The sequence below is a fragment of the Lycorma delicatula genome, chromosome 13, assembly GCF_047948215.1.
Source record: "Lycorma delicatula isolate Av1 chromosome 13, ASM4794821v1, whole genome shotgun sequence".
NCBI lineage: Eukaryota > Metazoa > Arthropoda > Insecta > Hemiptera > Fulgoridae > Lycorma > Lycorma delicatula.
Window position 1 is genome coordinate 11,421,147 of NC_134467.1, and position 14,333 is coordinate 11,435,479.

A 14,333-nucleotide genomic window follows, 5' to 3' on the forward strand; every position below is an offset into this window, starting at 1 on the left:
TTGAGAGGACCAAATGAAAAAATCTGACTGATAATAGGACTAGTTTTAACATTTGCGAGTGAATTTCCAGTTTTACACTTTCAGAAAATAAAAATCTTATTTACCGCATGCTGTTCTTCTACCGTGTGTTTCAAGTGAAGTCAACATTTTGAAATAAACAAAGGGATTATAATAATAGAAATTTTTTTGAACAGTTGATATCTTCTGTCATGGGTGCAGACTAAATAAGGGAAAATGTATAAACAGAAATCCAAGAAAAATTACTAATTAATTAATTTATTTTTGTTATTTTACTGTACGTAAATAGATTATTAGAAGGAAAATACTTACGTGCATCTGTTGATTTTATCAAGAATGCTGTGATGTAAACACTGTGCAGTGTTCTTGCAATCATGAATCTTGTACTAGTACACCTTAATAATCATTCAGTAATGCACTGTGAACTATAACCTATTAATACTTCTGTATATATTTTTAATTTATATTATTTAACAAATAAAATGATTATAATAATTTTAAACTCATCATTCGTTATTCATTCATATTAGATTATAAAACATTTTTTTAAATGAATTACAATGAGTTGCAATTATTATTATTAATCGCTATTAATAAATTATTTATTTAATCAAATTCACATTGTTTATTATGATATAATAATACATATTTGCTTCTAGTCTTGAGTTTAAATTTTACATGTTGAAATTATTTTTGTGTGTACATATGTACAGTGGATTTGTTTCAATATTATGTGCGTATAAATTTTGTATTATCGGTTATTTATTTAGACATCCATTATGGACCTTCAAAATCATTTGGAAAAGTAATTCACAACCAGACATGTGAATTGTTATATCGGTTTATTATGATTTGTTGAAACTAATAATTTGACAACAGTTTTTCTAATATTACATTTAAAATTTAGTATTTTGGTACGATGATAACCAAAATATGTGTTGTAACACTTCCTTTAGTACCGCCGGGTGGAAACGATTCAGTAAATTAAACTTCTTGTCGCAACATAGAAATTTAAAAAAAGAAGTATGTTGCTGAAAAATATATTTGTAAACCGTTTAACCTAACATTCATTTTTTTTTACAGGTCCTTGTCCATCCCGATAACGATGAGAGCGCTTATACGTAGTTGGCAAAGGGAATCAAATCAAAGCCACCAACCGGATACTAATGGAATATTAGGTGGAGGCGGAAGCGGTAGTGGACCCGGTGGTGGACCTGGTGGTAGTGGCGGTGGGGGTAATAGTGGTAGTGGAGGAAATACAGGTGGTGGGGGTGGTACAAGCGGAGGAGGAGGAAGTACTGGAGGAGGAACATCGGAACATGAATTAAATATTAAACCTGATCCTGATTTAATGGAAACAGATTGCGAACAAATGATGTCGGATACAGTGGATATGTCATCAACGTCGTCGATTACTGCTACTAATAATAGTAATAATAATAATATAAATTCAACGGTTGGGAATGATGTTCAACCACAACAACAAAAAGTGAATTTGGTTGCATCTTCATCTCCTCAAAACACTAATAATATATTTAATCTTTTGGTTGCTGAACAAGAAAAGCAGACTGAAACAGTAGATGTAATAGCCGTTATTAATAATAATTGTAATAATAATAGTAGTAATAATAATAATAATAATTCTCCAGTTGTTACTAGTTCTAACAATGGTAATAATAATAATAATAATAATAATAGTAATAACAATGGTAGTAGTAGTAATAATAATAATAATAATAGCAGTAGTAATAGTATTAGTACTAGTAGTAGCAGTAGTAATAGTAGTAATAATGGTAATATGGGAAGTAGTAGTAATAGTAATAATAATGGTAAAAAACGTAAATGGAAACAAACAAAAGATCAGCCAACAACAAATGATAATAATGACAATGATTGTGAAATTGTTTTAGAAACATCAAGTAGTAATGATTCCATTGTATCTGCATCTAATAATAATAGTAATAATAATAACAATAATAATAGTAATAGTAATAATAGCAACAACAATAATAATAATAATGTCAAAGAAGATTTAGATGTAATTGCCGAACCAGAGCCAAAAATTATGAAAAAATCAACATCTTCGTCGTCGTCATCTTCAACTACGTCCTCATCTTCATCATCTTCAACTCCAACATCTTCATCACAGTCACCTTCTTCTATATTGTTAGATTTAGAAAACAAAAATCTAGTTCCACCATCCGTTAGTATCACACCGATTCCGACAACATGTATCAATAACTCTGTTATCGGTTTAGAACGACGTCCTGGTATTGAAATTATACCGTTAACTAATACAATATCTAGCTCGATTACAATAACACCAATTACAACATCAAATAAAGATAATATTACAACCGGTTGTAGCAGCGCTAGTCGTAAAAGTAATAAAAGTAGCGATGATAAGGAACGCAAACGTAAACGACGTAAAGATGACAGCGGCGGGGGGAATAGTAATAGCGCTGGTATGGGCCCACCGTCAAAACAAGATCCTTTATTAAAACCGGTTTCAGTAAGTATTAAACCAGCTGATTGCGGTTCACCCCGTCCTTCGTCGCCTAGCACAATAAGAACACCGGTAAAATCAATGAAACATTCACCGAGTCCAGTTTATTCAAGTCCAAAAAGTAGTCCAAAACACGGTACATCTTCACCTGGATCAGGTAAGCCAAGTATGTCGGCGTTAAAATCTGCAGTTAGTTCGCCAAAGTCAGATAGCTCTTCTTCATCAAAGTCGAAGACTTCTAGTAGTAAAGAATCATCAAGCAGAGATAAAGAACGAAAATCGACCGGTTCATCGGGATCGTCATCGAGCGGTCATCAAAGTCCAAAATTAAAATCGTCTAGCGTTAAATTAAAACAATTAGATCTTAGTTCTAATGAATTTACATCCTCGTCTGGGACCAATCAAAGCGGTGGATCGACACCACCATCCGGGTCAGGATCATCGGGGGACTGCAAATTGCAGCCGCAGATTCGTAATCGTAAAAGTTCATTATCGGCTGTTATTGATAAATTAAAGTCAGCTCAGCATTGTACAGATGCAGTTGGAGGTCCGACCGGTAATGAATCCGGTAGTGCGAGTGGAAAGGCTAGTTCAGCGAATGCAAATAGTAGTGGAAGTGCGGGTACAAATAATGTTAAGGATCGTAATACAAGTTCTTCTGGTAAGTCGGTCGATAAAGCTGCGGTCGGTAACAAACAACCTGGAGATAGTAAAATACCGGGTGAGTATATGGTAAAACATAGCTCAGACGGTATGAAAATAACAATAAATAAGACTAGAGCCAAGGATTCGAAATCATCAAGTGGAAAATCAAGTTCGGTTAGTAGCAGTACATCTGGATCCGGGTCACCAAAAACACATACCGGATTGAAACCAGGTGTAAACAGTGGACCAGCTTCGAAAAAACCACAGCAAGCTATTTCAAAATCGAGTAGTAGTACAACTATTAATAAAACGAGTAATAAAGTATCAAAAAATATGTCTTCTTCAAATAGTGCTATTAATAAAAATTTTAAATCTTCAGGATTAAGTAAGGACGGTAAACAGCGTGTAATAAAGTCATCATCATCGAGTCCGTCATCATCTTCTTCATCAATCTTTGTTAAAAGTGATAGTAAAAAATTAAGCCCGAGTGCACATCGTGATCGTGAAGATTTAAAATCGGATTCAGCCGGTGCATCCATTGCCAGTTTAATAACACCACAGATTAAACCATTTGATCCAAATTTCCAGATCCCAAAATTATCAGCTAGAACATCAAATAATAATAACAATAATAACAGTAGTAATAATAATAATAATAATACTAATAATAATAATAATGATAGTACTGATTTCAAAAAGCTTAGTAGTGATAATAATATACAAAGTGTATCTGCAGCAACAGATTTAACAATAAGTAAACAGTTAGATGGTAAAAATTTATCCACTAGTAGAATTATCGATGAAATTCAACTTGATAATTTGTCAGTGTCGGTTAATGCAGATAATCGACATGACATAGTTTCTAGTGATATTATTAGTAATAAGAAAGACGATGTAAAATTAGAAATAGTTTCTGATAATGTTAATGTTAATAATTCCAGTAATAATAATAATAATAAGTGTATTACAAATATTTCTAGTAATATAAGTAGTTCGGGTAATAGTAATATTTCTAGTAATAATTCGAATGCAGCTGTTTTAAGTAATATTACAAATAATAGCGTTAGTAATACAAGTAATAATACGATTGTTGGCCCGTCATCATCAATTCCAACTACCGGTAGCGTAACTAATGCTGTTAATTCGATATTAGATTCTACGTCGATAGATTTAAAAAAAATATCGGGAATAACAACACCGCAAGAAGCGGCTGAAATATTATTAGATATATCCGCGTCATTACCCATTAATAAAGTTAATATAAATATACCGACTCCTAACGATAAACATATCAGTTCATCTTTACCGTTACGAAAAAATACTCCACCGCCACCTCCTCCTCCACCGCCGCCACCTTTACCACCTCCTGTTTTTCCTGCTTCACCGTCTGTCCAAGTACATATTGTTAAATCTCCTGCTCCATCACCCTTGATTATACCGTCACCTCATTCAGCGTCGCCTTGTATTACCGATGATGAATTAATGGATGAAGCGTTAGTCGGTATCGGTAAATAGTTAACGATCAAAGACTTAGTTGTTTTAAAAAAGATATGTCGATTAAAGATTTCGGTCTATTTGTTAGATTGTCTTGCGTTTTACAAAAGTATAAGTACTTTGTGAAAATTACACAGCAGTACATTTGCATAGCAAATTATGTATGGCTTTTTAATCATATGCCATAAACTACAGTTTCTTTCTCATATTTATATATTATCTTGGAGTGGTTGCCTCGCTTTTAATTTGTTACATTTACGGTAAATATTTTTTTAATGGGTGAGCTTTAATGAATATTATGTAAACATTTAGATATTGTTTTTCTATTTTGACCTTGTCTACAACCTTATTTTATTAATAATTTAACAGTTTGCAACATTATTTCCTTTATGGGCAATTGAAGTTTAATGACCAAAGATAGTATTTTTTTTTAACCCTTATTATACACATTTTTTTTTTGTTCTTATTCAAGATTTTAAGATTAAGTCTGCTGTTATTCATTACATATGTAGTTTGTTTTCTTTTATATATCTGATAGAAGAGATCTTTTAAGTCGCTCATTCTTATTATTTTCTCTAAATCTAAATCATAATGAAATGTGAGGTTTGTCCCAAAAAACTGACTTTTTCAAAATTACTTGTTATACAACTTAAAAAAGATTTATTTTCTTTTAACTAGTGTTCCTCACTTTCACCATAATCAGCAAAATGTCTCTGTTATTGTGCATTCTAGTATATGTTTTATGTGGGAACCTGCCGATCCAATTTTTATTCATTTCTTCTATCATCTGGAAACTATATCTTTTCAGGGTGGTTTTCATAGCAGTAAAGTTTGCAGGTATAAAAGTAGGAGAATAGAAGACTGATAAATAATTGTGTAACTTTTCACCAAAAACTCAAGTAAGAGGAGTGTCAAGTATTACATTGCAGTATTGTCATAATATGTCTGAGGTTTTTTTGTTTTTTTTTGCTAATGCTTCAAATTCTTGAGATTGCTCCTAATGAATGATAGCATTTGTTATGACTGATATGCTCTTTTTTGGCCAAGGTAATGATTTCTTCACCCATTCTGTAATTACTACTCTGTATCCTACACATAATTTCTACATCGTAACTTACACGCATCTCTCATCATCTGTTGTGATGTTCTTCAGTTATTTATCAGCCTAGTTTGATTGATTTATTAACTTCCACCGATTTCAAAATATTTTTCTTTTCGTTCATCTACCAGCAACCTTGAAGAAACAATGTAACAAATTTTCCGGTGACCTAGTGATTATTGAGTTTTTTATCTAAATTGTTCCGATATAAACTTTTGCTAATTTTTACTTCTTTTTCTAATTCAGACGGTCAACCAACAATTTTCCCGTACCGCTGCTTTGCTCTTATCTATGTAAATCTCATTAGATCAGGTTAACGGCAGATCAGGCTTTGCATTATCATTCACAGATGTTGTGTCTAATTTTAAATGTGAATACTGATGAAAACATATTTTGTCACATACATATTTACTCTATCTTTTTTTTGCATCATTTTCAAAATTTCTGTTAATGTTTTGCCCGATTTGAAAACAAAACTTCACGTAACGCGTTTCATTTCTTTTCAAGAATCTTAATTTTCTTTGTGTATGAAATTCACTTGGAATTCATAAAACACAACTACATTTATATGACTGTAGCGTGAAAACAAAGTAGAGTAATGTGTCAATTATTACTTTAAAAGAAAATTCCACTGCATCTTGGCGATAACAGAATAGTGATTAACACATCGACATACTATTTCAAAAGTTCCTCTAGTTTTGAATAAAACTCATTTAATTTTTTTCAGAATAATTTCTAGAAAGCTTTTTTTTTAATCGACGTGTGATTGTCCTCTTAGATGTTTTTTATTTATTTAATTTTTTTAGATTACAGTGTGTTGTAACAAACCAAATATCTAATTATATTTCAACAATAAGATTTCTGTAGTATCATGTTCACAATTCCTTATACAGTGTTATCAATTTAAAACCTAATGAATTAATTAAACAATGATTTTAAACTTAATAGCTCTCAAATCCAGTTAATTTTTTCCCCTTTCAATCAAATTTAAAATAGTTAATGAACAGCCCTTATTCTAAACACCTGATTGATAAAATAAATATAATATACTGAGATTTATCATCTGAGTTATCGTACTATTGATATTTAACAAATTTGGTTTTAAAAAAAATCCTGTTTGTAAAAGAAGATAAATATTTTTTACTTAAATAGGTAAAGGAAACCACTCCATTATATCAGTTAATCATATGACTTTCATGCTGGTTATGATTCTTTTTAATTAATGGCATATTTTCATGATTTTTTTATTTAGGAAATATTTTTAATCTTAATAAATCAAAAATATTGCATATTTTTAAAATCATTTTAAACAGTGTTAATGGATATTAAGTCTGAATAGTTTCTAGTTTCCTTTTTTCAAATTATTGAAAGTCTTCTTTCAAAGTCTAAATTAAAAAATAATTTTAATGTTATTTTTAAGCCAAAATAACAAATGACCAAAATAGTATTAAAAATATGCTAAAACCAAACTGCATAATTTATTTTAGTAGTTAGAATGTATGGCAAAAATGTAATGAAAAAATTTTAATTGTTTTATTTATATATATATATATATATATATATATATGTTTATGTTGGTGCATTAAACATAGTTCTAATGACAACAAAAAAAAATATTAGCATAATGCATACACAAGAATATAGTCTTAGAGACTCTCTTAACTATTCTATCTAGGAAATGGGTAGCTGTCTCATCAGATACTAGAAATCTCTGATAATAAAGAAGCTGGCGTTTTACCGCAATAAACTTTTCATTATCCTACAAACAGTTATCTTTTCTGAGGTAGATCTCTTGCACATGTCCATCTTCATTATCTTTTATTTTCAGAAAATAAAACTTGACATTTTCCTACTTTGTTTTAGATTGCCTATAATTTTTTCCTCTTTTTCAGTCCCCTTCGCATATTCTGTTGTTTTTTTTTATTTACCGTTCTCTCATGTTATATCCTAGTTTACCCATAATGCGAGCAAATTATCTGTTATTACTCATATCATCTCTTCCATGTCTGTAATTTAAATGACTTCATCTGCCTTTCCCCCCTCCTTCTCATAAGTAAACATAGTTTTTTACCCGTATAGAAGTATATTCCAAACATAATGTTACTTCTGGCTGATTTCATTTTAATTATATATTTTTTCCATTAAATGATTTACCCTGACCGTACTTATTCTGGTTTATTTTTTTGAATCTTCTGTTAACATCTGTATTGTTTATGTATTATTTTACTTGTTCAGTTCAGTTTCTAGAAAGAATTTTTTTTTTTTTTAATTGAATTCAAATTAGTGTTTTGCCCTGGAGTATCACAGAATGGTTCTTATAACAGCTAATCAGTGTTTTTTATTCTAAACTCTTACAGTATTGGTAGAGGATGCATTTAAACTTATGTTTACATATGTCCATTACTTTATCAATAATATGTTTTTGTAACATTAATTTTCATACTGCACCTTATTGTAATATCTTTTAACTTCAATATAATTTATCTGTGTGTTATCTCATTAAAATACCTTATTATTTGGAAACTTTATATTCAATTTATCTTCCTTCCATCGAGATTGATTCCTTCACTTTTTCCAGAGAGTTATTTATGATATCTTCAACAGTCATGTTTCTCAAGGTTTGTTATAATAAGCAGCACCCTTTACCTTCAGTCTTTTCCCAGAAAAAATCACTGTTGGTGAATCAATTATTTTCGTAGTTGCTGTCTGATTCAAGTACAGTTTATTAAGAACAATCTTTCAAATTTATATTTTTTTTTTTTTAATTCCATTACCTTATTCATTGTGTACAGTCAGAAGGATTTTTTTTCATATCTTCAAAGCACACTTCACTTTATATACCTTTTGCCCTTAATTCTTATAAGCCCGGTTTTATTCCTTGCGCTTTTTTCCCTTCCTGATTCCTATATTTTGTTCTATTCTAACCATTTTCTTATTAATTCATTTAATTGTTTTGTTTGGAATTTATAAAAATCTGTGGTCAATGCAAAATTAAATCAATTGTGGTGTGGTGATCTGACAATTTACTGTACGATGCTTTTTGAGAATTTTAATCAACAAAATTTCTGGCTGTATTTGATTGTTGTTGATCACATCACTGCCTATTTTAATATACTTATTTGAGATTTCATTTTATCACTTCTATTGGCAGCTCAGATGTCTTCCATGAATTTTTTGTTTTTTTTTTCTTGTCTTAGATTTAGGTTTTTTTTCCATTATTAATGGATGCAACATAAGGGAAAATTATTTGTGTGCTACATCTTATAAAATTATAGCTAAATTTAATTATGAAAGTTTTATGTACCTCTGTATACTCGTAATAGCGAATTTGTCAGTTAAATAACTATAAAAATACTCTAGAAAAAAAGATTACACATTGTGTATATACATTTTCATAATATACAAAAAAGTGTTTTAACCTTTTCAGATCATGTAGCCTTGGAACTGGTTATGTACGGCGTCAGTTTTAAAACGCTGTTACAAAATCATTTTATATGACATCTAAGTCGGTTATTTTGTTTTATATTCACAAAGGAATCGGTTTTATTACACAGTTTGAACGATGTTTATACGATGTAAAATGTTTTATTTAGACTAGAAAGAATATGACCATTTCTTTCGCAGAAATGTGATTGTGTGTGTGTGACTTGTGTATTATAATTGCTATGAGGATTACGGATTTATTTATTATTTACAAAAATAGCTTATCTTACTAGCAACATATCGATGTATTGAAACATATAATAAATTATGATATACGGCACACAAAAAAAAAGAAGAAATTGGTGGTCATAAATACGTGACTTTTACTTGAGGTCTATAAATATCTTTTCTGACAAATGATATCGGTAAACATGTAACACATATCGATTCGTAAAAATGGTTTTTAGTCAATCTGAATAGCCTTTTGAGTGGTGCGAATTTTTATAAAACGTAGTTTTGTGAATCTACTTTCACTTATACTAACATATGTTACTAATCTGTGATTTATGACACAGGTTTTTCATCATATTTTGCCCAATTTGCAACCGATTTGCTTGAAAGTATTATTTTTAAAATCAGCAAACTGTTTCATAAACACAAAGCAAAAAAAAATTTCGCTAATAAAAAACGCGGTAGAACTGCGCAAAAAAAATTCTGCAATTAAATTATCATAATTTTTGTACTATTTCAATTTTTTGTTGTTACAGGAATAAAAAATTCCAATCATAACGGTTTTTTGTTGTCAGAATCTGTTAAATCTCTTTAATATACTGTAATTTTTTGAAATTTTTTCACAAGAGAGTAGCATAAGACTATGAAGGGAGGCAATCAGATACCAACATATTTTCGCGGAGCGCTAATCAACCACGGATCATTGTGATGGGAAAAGGTTAAAACATTAAATTTATTTATGGTTATAATTGTCAAATGTATTGTGGTTTCATACCAGTTCTGTGTTATAACTAATTCAGCGAATGGAAATCTTTGTTTTTGTTACAAATATGCTTATGTAAATATTGCTAACCCTTATGACTAATCTTGTGTCATCAATCTTGCCCGTATTTTGTTTTTCATCCATTTGTTATTCATTTCTTTGTCAATCCATTCTTTAATGTAATTCCCTGTTATATTCTCACGCTCTTCTATTTATTTGTTTTAATGACCTTTTACGTTAAATATTTTTGATTATTGTAGTACAAGTATATAAAATATTCAGTAAGAGTGGGTTTGTTTTTAACCTGTATCTGTTTTCCAATATAGTTTTTTTTTTTTATAATGGGTAGCTGAAATGTAATGCACAGTCGCTCATAATTCGCAGTTGAAAAGAGGTAGTCAGATGAAGTGAATGTGGCATAAAAATGCATTTTATCTTCTACAAAAACTTTTCCATGTCGTCACCATTTACAGCTGAATATTTTTCCTGATTGTCAACCAGTTTTCTCATTTCCATTGATGAAGAATGCTGGCAGTTTTTCCTTGACTCCATGACCTCGTTGCGTTCTTCAGTTCATCATCTGTGGGGAAATGAATACTGTTAATATTCCTCTTTAATTGTAGAAATAAGTGAAAATTGCATCACACCAAATCGGTGAGTATGAATGGTGTGGAATGGAATACCAGATTTCAGCTTCACAAGAAACCTGATGATTTGTATAATTCAGCGTTGTTGTGTTGCAGAATAATCGACTCTGTGGATATTGAACACTGTGTGCATGTCTCCTAAGGTGTTTTAATGGCCGTTTTGAATCTATTAATCCACCTCCTTTTGGTGTTTCTTATCGGTCACAGAAACTAGTCGACCACTGCATTGAGGATGAACCTTGATATTCACTTTACTAATCTTCTGATGCGCAAAGTTTTATTGCTCCCCTTCACATTTTTTCAATGAACAGTTTTATTACAATAAATGGCTTTTAGATGACAATTAATGTCATCAGCATTCACTTTTTCCGCCGCTGAAAATTCAGTTGCTGTATGTTGTTTTAGAAACATTGATGTTACAGGCGCACTTGTCTCCTTAATAATGGCAACTGACAAAATGAGAGGGTGTGTATGTATCCACTAAGTTTTGGTATCTTAGCATTAAGGGAATGAAACTACAAGATGATAGCATCTGTCACTTTGTGCCACAGTTTGTTCTTCCATTACATTTTAAAGTGCATTACATTTCAGCTACCTCTGGTAATTACATAATAGGCGGTGGTTTATAAGAACTTAGAACTTTGTTATGAGAGTCGCTTCCGTATATTAAAATGTAGAATATAATTTTGTTCTTAGGAACATTTTATATCGGCCTCAGGACTTTTATGTCAGGATTCTCTTGGTCAAATAACGTTATTCTCAAAAAAAATAAATAAATCTAAACAAGTATCCAACTCTAATGACTATTTAGTCATGCTAGTTTGTAGAAAATAATGCTTTTACATATTTTCCATGAGAATGAGCTTCATTTACTTAATGTGAAAACAACATATTAATAATAAAGCTATTAGCTTCATATAGCTCATGTCTAATGTAATACTATTTGCATCATTTTAATATTTATTTCCCATTATTCTAATTTTATGAGATAAATTTGTATGGATTTTAATTGTCTGTCAAATTATGTAGCAGAAGGTATTTCATTTTTAACTTTATCAATTTACGTTAAGTATCATCCGAGAACCCAGTTTGCCCAGTTTGAATCCTGGTCAGGCATGGCCTTTTTCATACGCTACAAAAATTACATTTCATATTCCTAAGCACAAGCCTTGAGCTTATGTAGTGAATTAATTCATCAAGCACAAAAAATATATATATATAAGATTAATATATTTATATAAAATATAATTCGGGTCGATTAAAAGAAAATGGTATGAAATATACCAACTGTCTGGCGCCTTGTAAAATTAATACTGTTTTAATATTAAAATATTAGTATTGTACAGGGAGGGGATCCTCATTGTGTATTGATTATTCATTCTGAAAAAAAAAAATCATGCCATGTTATATACAAATTACATGAAAGCATTCCTAATTTTGAGCAATTGTTCTGTTTATCTAGTGAAAACTTATTTTTCATGTTATTTGGAATTTAAAAAACCTTTTTACAGGGACCAAAACTATTTAATAGCTATAAGGAAAATATTTTAAGTGTATTGCTAATAAATTAACAAGTTGCTGTTAAGATGTAATAAAAATAATAAGCCTATTTTAATTTTATATTTAATTTTCAATATATAACAATAATTTTTAAAAAATTTTTATTTTATCTCAATTTATAGAGTCGACACAAGTCTTGTTGTTCTTACCTTGTAGAGGATGTGGCATTTTTCCAATATTTTTCTGTGGCATGAAAATTCACTACGATGGCTAGTACCTGAAAATAATTTATAATGACAGAACTTTCGGCAGTATTGTTTGTAAAATGATTTTTTATTAAGTTGTATGTTAGAGAAATAAATTGTATGAAGTGCATGAAGGTTCAGAAAATTATGTACTTAAATGAAGATTTCCAAATTAGTCGTATGTTTGTAATTTATTCTTCTGTGAAGTTCCTTTATTGATAATTCAATTCGTTTTTGTTGTAATATGAATATATGAATAAAATTGTATTTATTTTTATAATATAATATAATGAATATTTTTCTTTGACCCGTCTGAAGCAATTTATCAATCACATCCTGGGTTTACTAACGCCTTAGCCGTACATTTATTACAGAAGGTTGGATAGAGTTCACCTTCCCATACAGGAAGTACATAGTTCGTAATCTAACCGATGAGATATTTTTTAACATTAACAACTGGGGACTATTTCCTGAGGCAATCATTATTTTGTTTGGTTCTAATTAAATAACATATCCTTTCAATCTAGAGATTTAAATTACCGATAGATATACTTAACTAATAAAAGACAGTTTTTGGGCTCTGATTTGAGGAAATTGCTTTAGATGTTTGAAGACTTTTGGAATATCATATGATACTCGATCAAGTTAGCATAGCGATTACAAATTAAAATAATGTTGTGGATGGAAAACGAAAGTAAACTGATTTTCCTAGTAAAATCGGCTTGTGAGTCTTGTACTCTTAGATACCTCTTTCAATATAAGTTGTCCCTTATCACCTGTAAGTAGAAAGGTATACTTATTACATTTTGCTTTAATAGGTAGGAAATAAGAGGGTCAAAACTTGCAGATGCTTTAAACTTTCAGTAATAATAATTTAAATTCATTTAAAATCACCTAGGTACAGGATATAACAGAGTTAAAGAGTAAGTAATTTTATAAAAAATAAACCCCTTTAAAATCCTTTTTCTAAACTTGTAGATGCCTTAAAAAACAAATTTCCATATTAAGGTTACAATATTTTTAGAGTTGTGAAAAGTTTACTTATCTCCAGTATATCTTCTGTCTTTGGAAGTAAATTTTAGGTCATTCATTGTAAATTAACCTTAATCACTTTAATCTCATATTATAAATGTAATGTTGATCTGTTGCTCAAATGGGCAGAAGGAGTTAACTTAAGATATATTTGCTCAAATAAGTCATCGTCCTTATACCATTGTTTTCAGAGATATGAATTCAGAACCTTCCATCTGTCTGGTTTAACTGATGCCCTTATCAACTTCACAAATTGGGTGAGCTTGCTGACAAATAAAGTACGGTAATAATTGAATTACGGCAAATAGCAAAAGGAAAAAAATGAGAAATTAATTTATTTACATAATGTTAACTATATTAAGGCTTTAAAAATATAAAGTTTCTAAAGTGTGGTCTCTACAGTATAAGATCCCAAATAATCAGTATTGTTGGTTCTAAAAAAACTTCAGATTAAAAATTTCTGACTTCTTTTTGTCACAACTGATTTGATATACATATCCAAACTCTTTTTATTTTGTGCAGTTCTTTTGACAGCAAATTTCAGTATAGTTGTTATTTTTAACATCTGTGGTATTATTTGCTTTACTCTCTCCCTGCCTCTCACTCCCCCTATCCTCCCCCCTCTCTCTCAGTGTGTGTATATATATATATATATATTTATAGCTAATTATATAATATAAAACGTATTCAGCCACTCCACAAAGTACAGAATTAAAGAACATTCTTACCT

At 30.1% G+C, this 14,333-nt stretch overlaps 1 protein-coding gene across 1 annotated transcript in view; it reads left to right on the forward strand.

Moving 5' to 3' along the window:
- MED1 (Mediator complex subunit 1) overlaps positions 1-14,301 on the forward strand; it is a 49,599-nt gene extending 35,298 nt beyond the window's left edge. Inside the window, exons 10-13 of the mRNA XM_075381674.1 lie at positions 1,102-1,600; positions 1,643-4,063; positions 4,130-4,676; positions 12,509-14,301. Coding sequence (XP_075237789.1) covers positions 1,102-1,600; positions 1,643-4,063; positions 4,130-4,676; positions 12,509-12,600 — 3,559 coding nt within the window. The 3' untranslated portion in view covers positions 12,601-14,301. The remainder of the gene's footprint in view (positions 1-1,101; positions 1,601-1,642; positions 4,064-4,129; positions 4,677-12,508) is intronic.
- Positions 14,302-14,333: the final 32 nt, after the last annotated feature.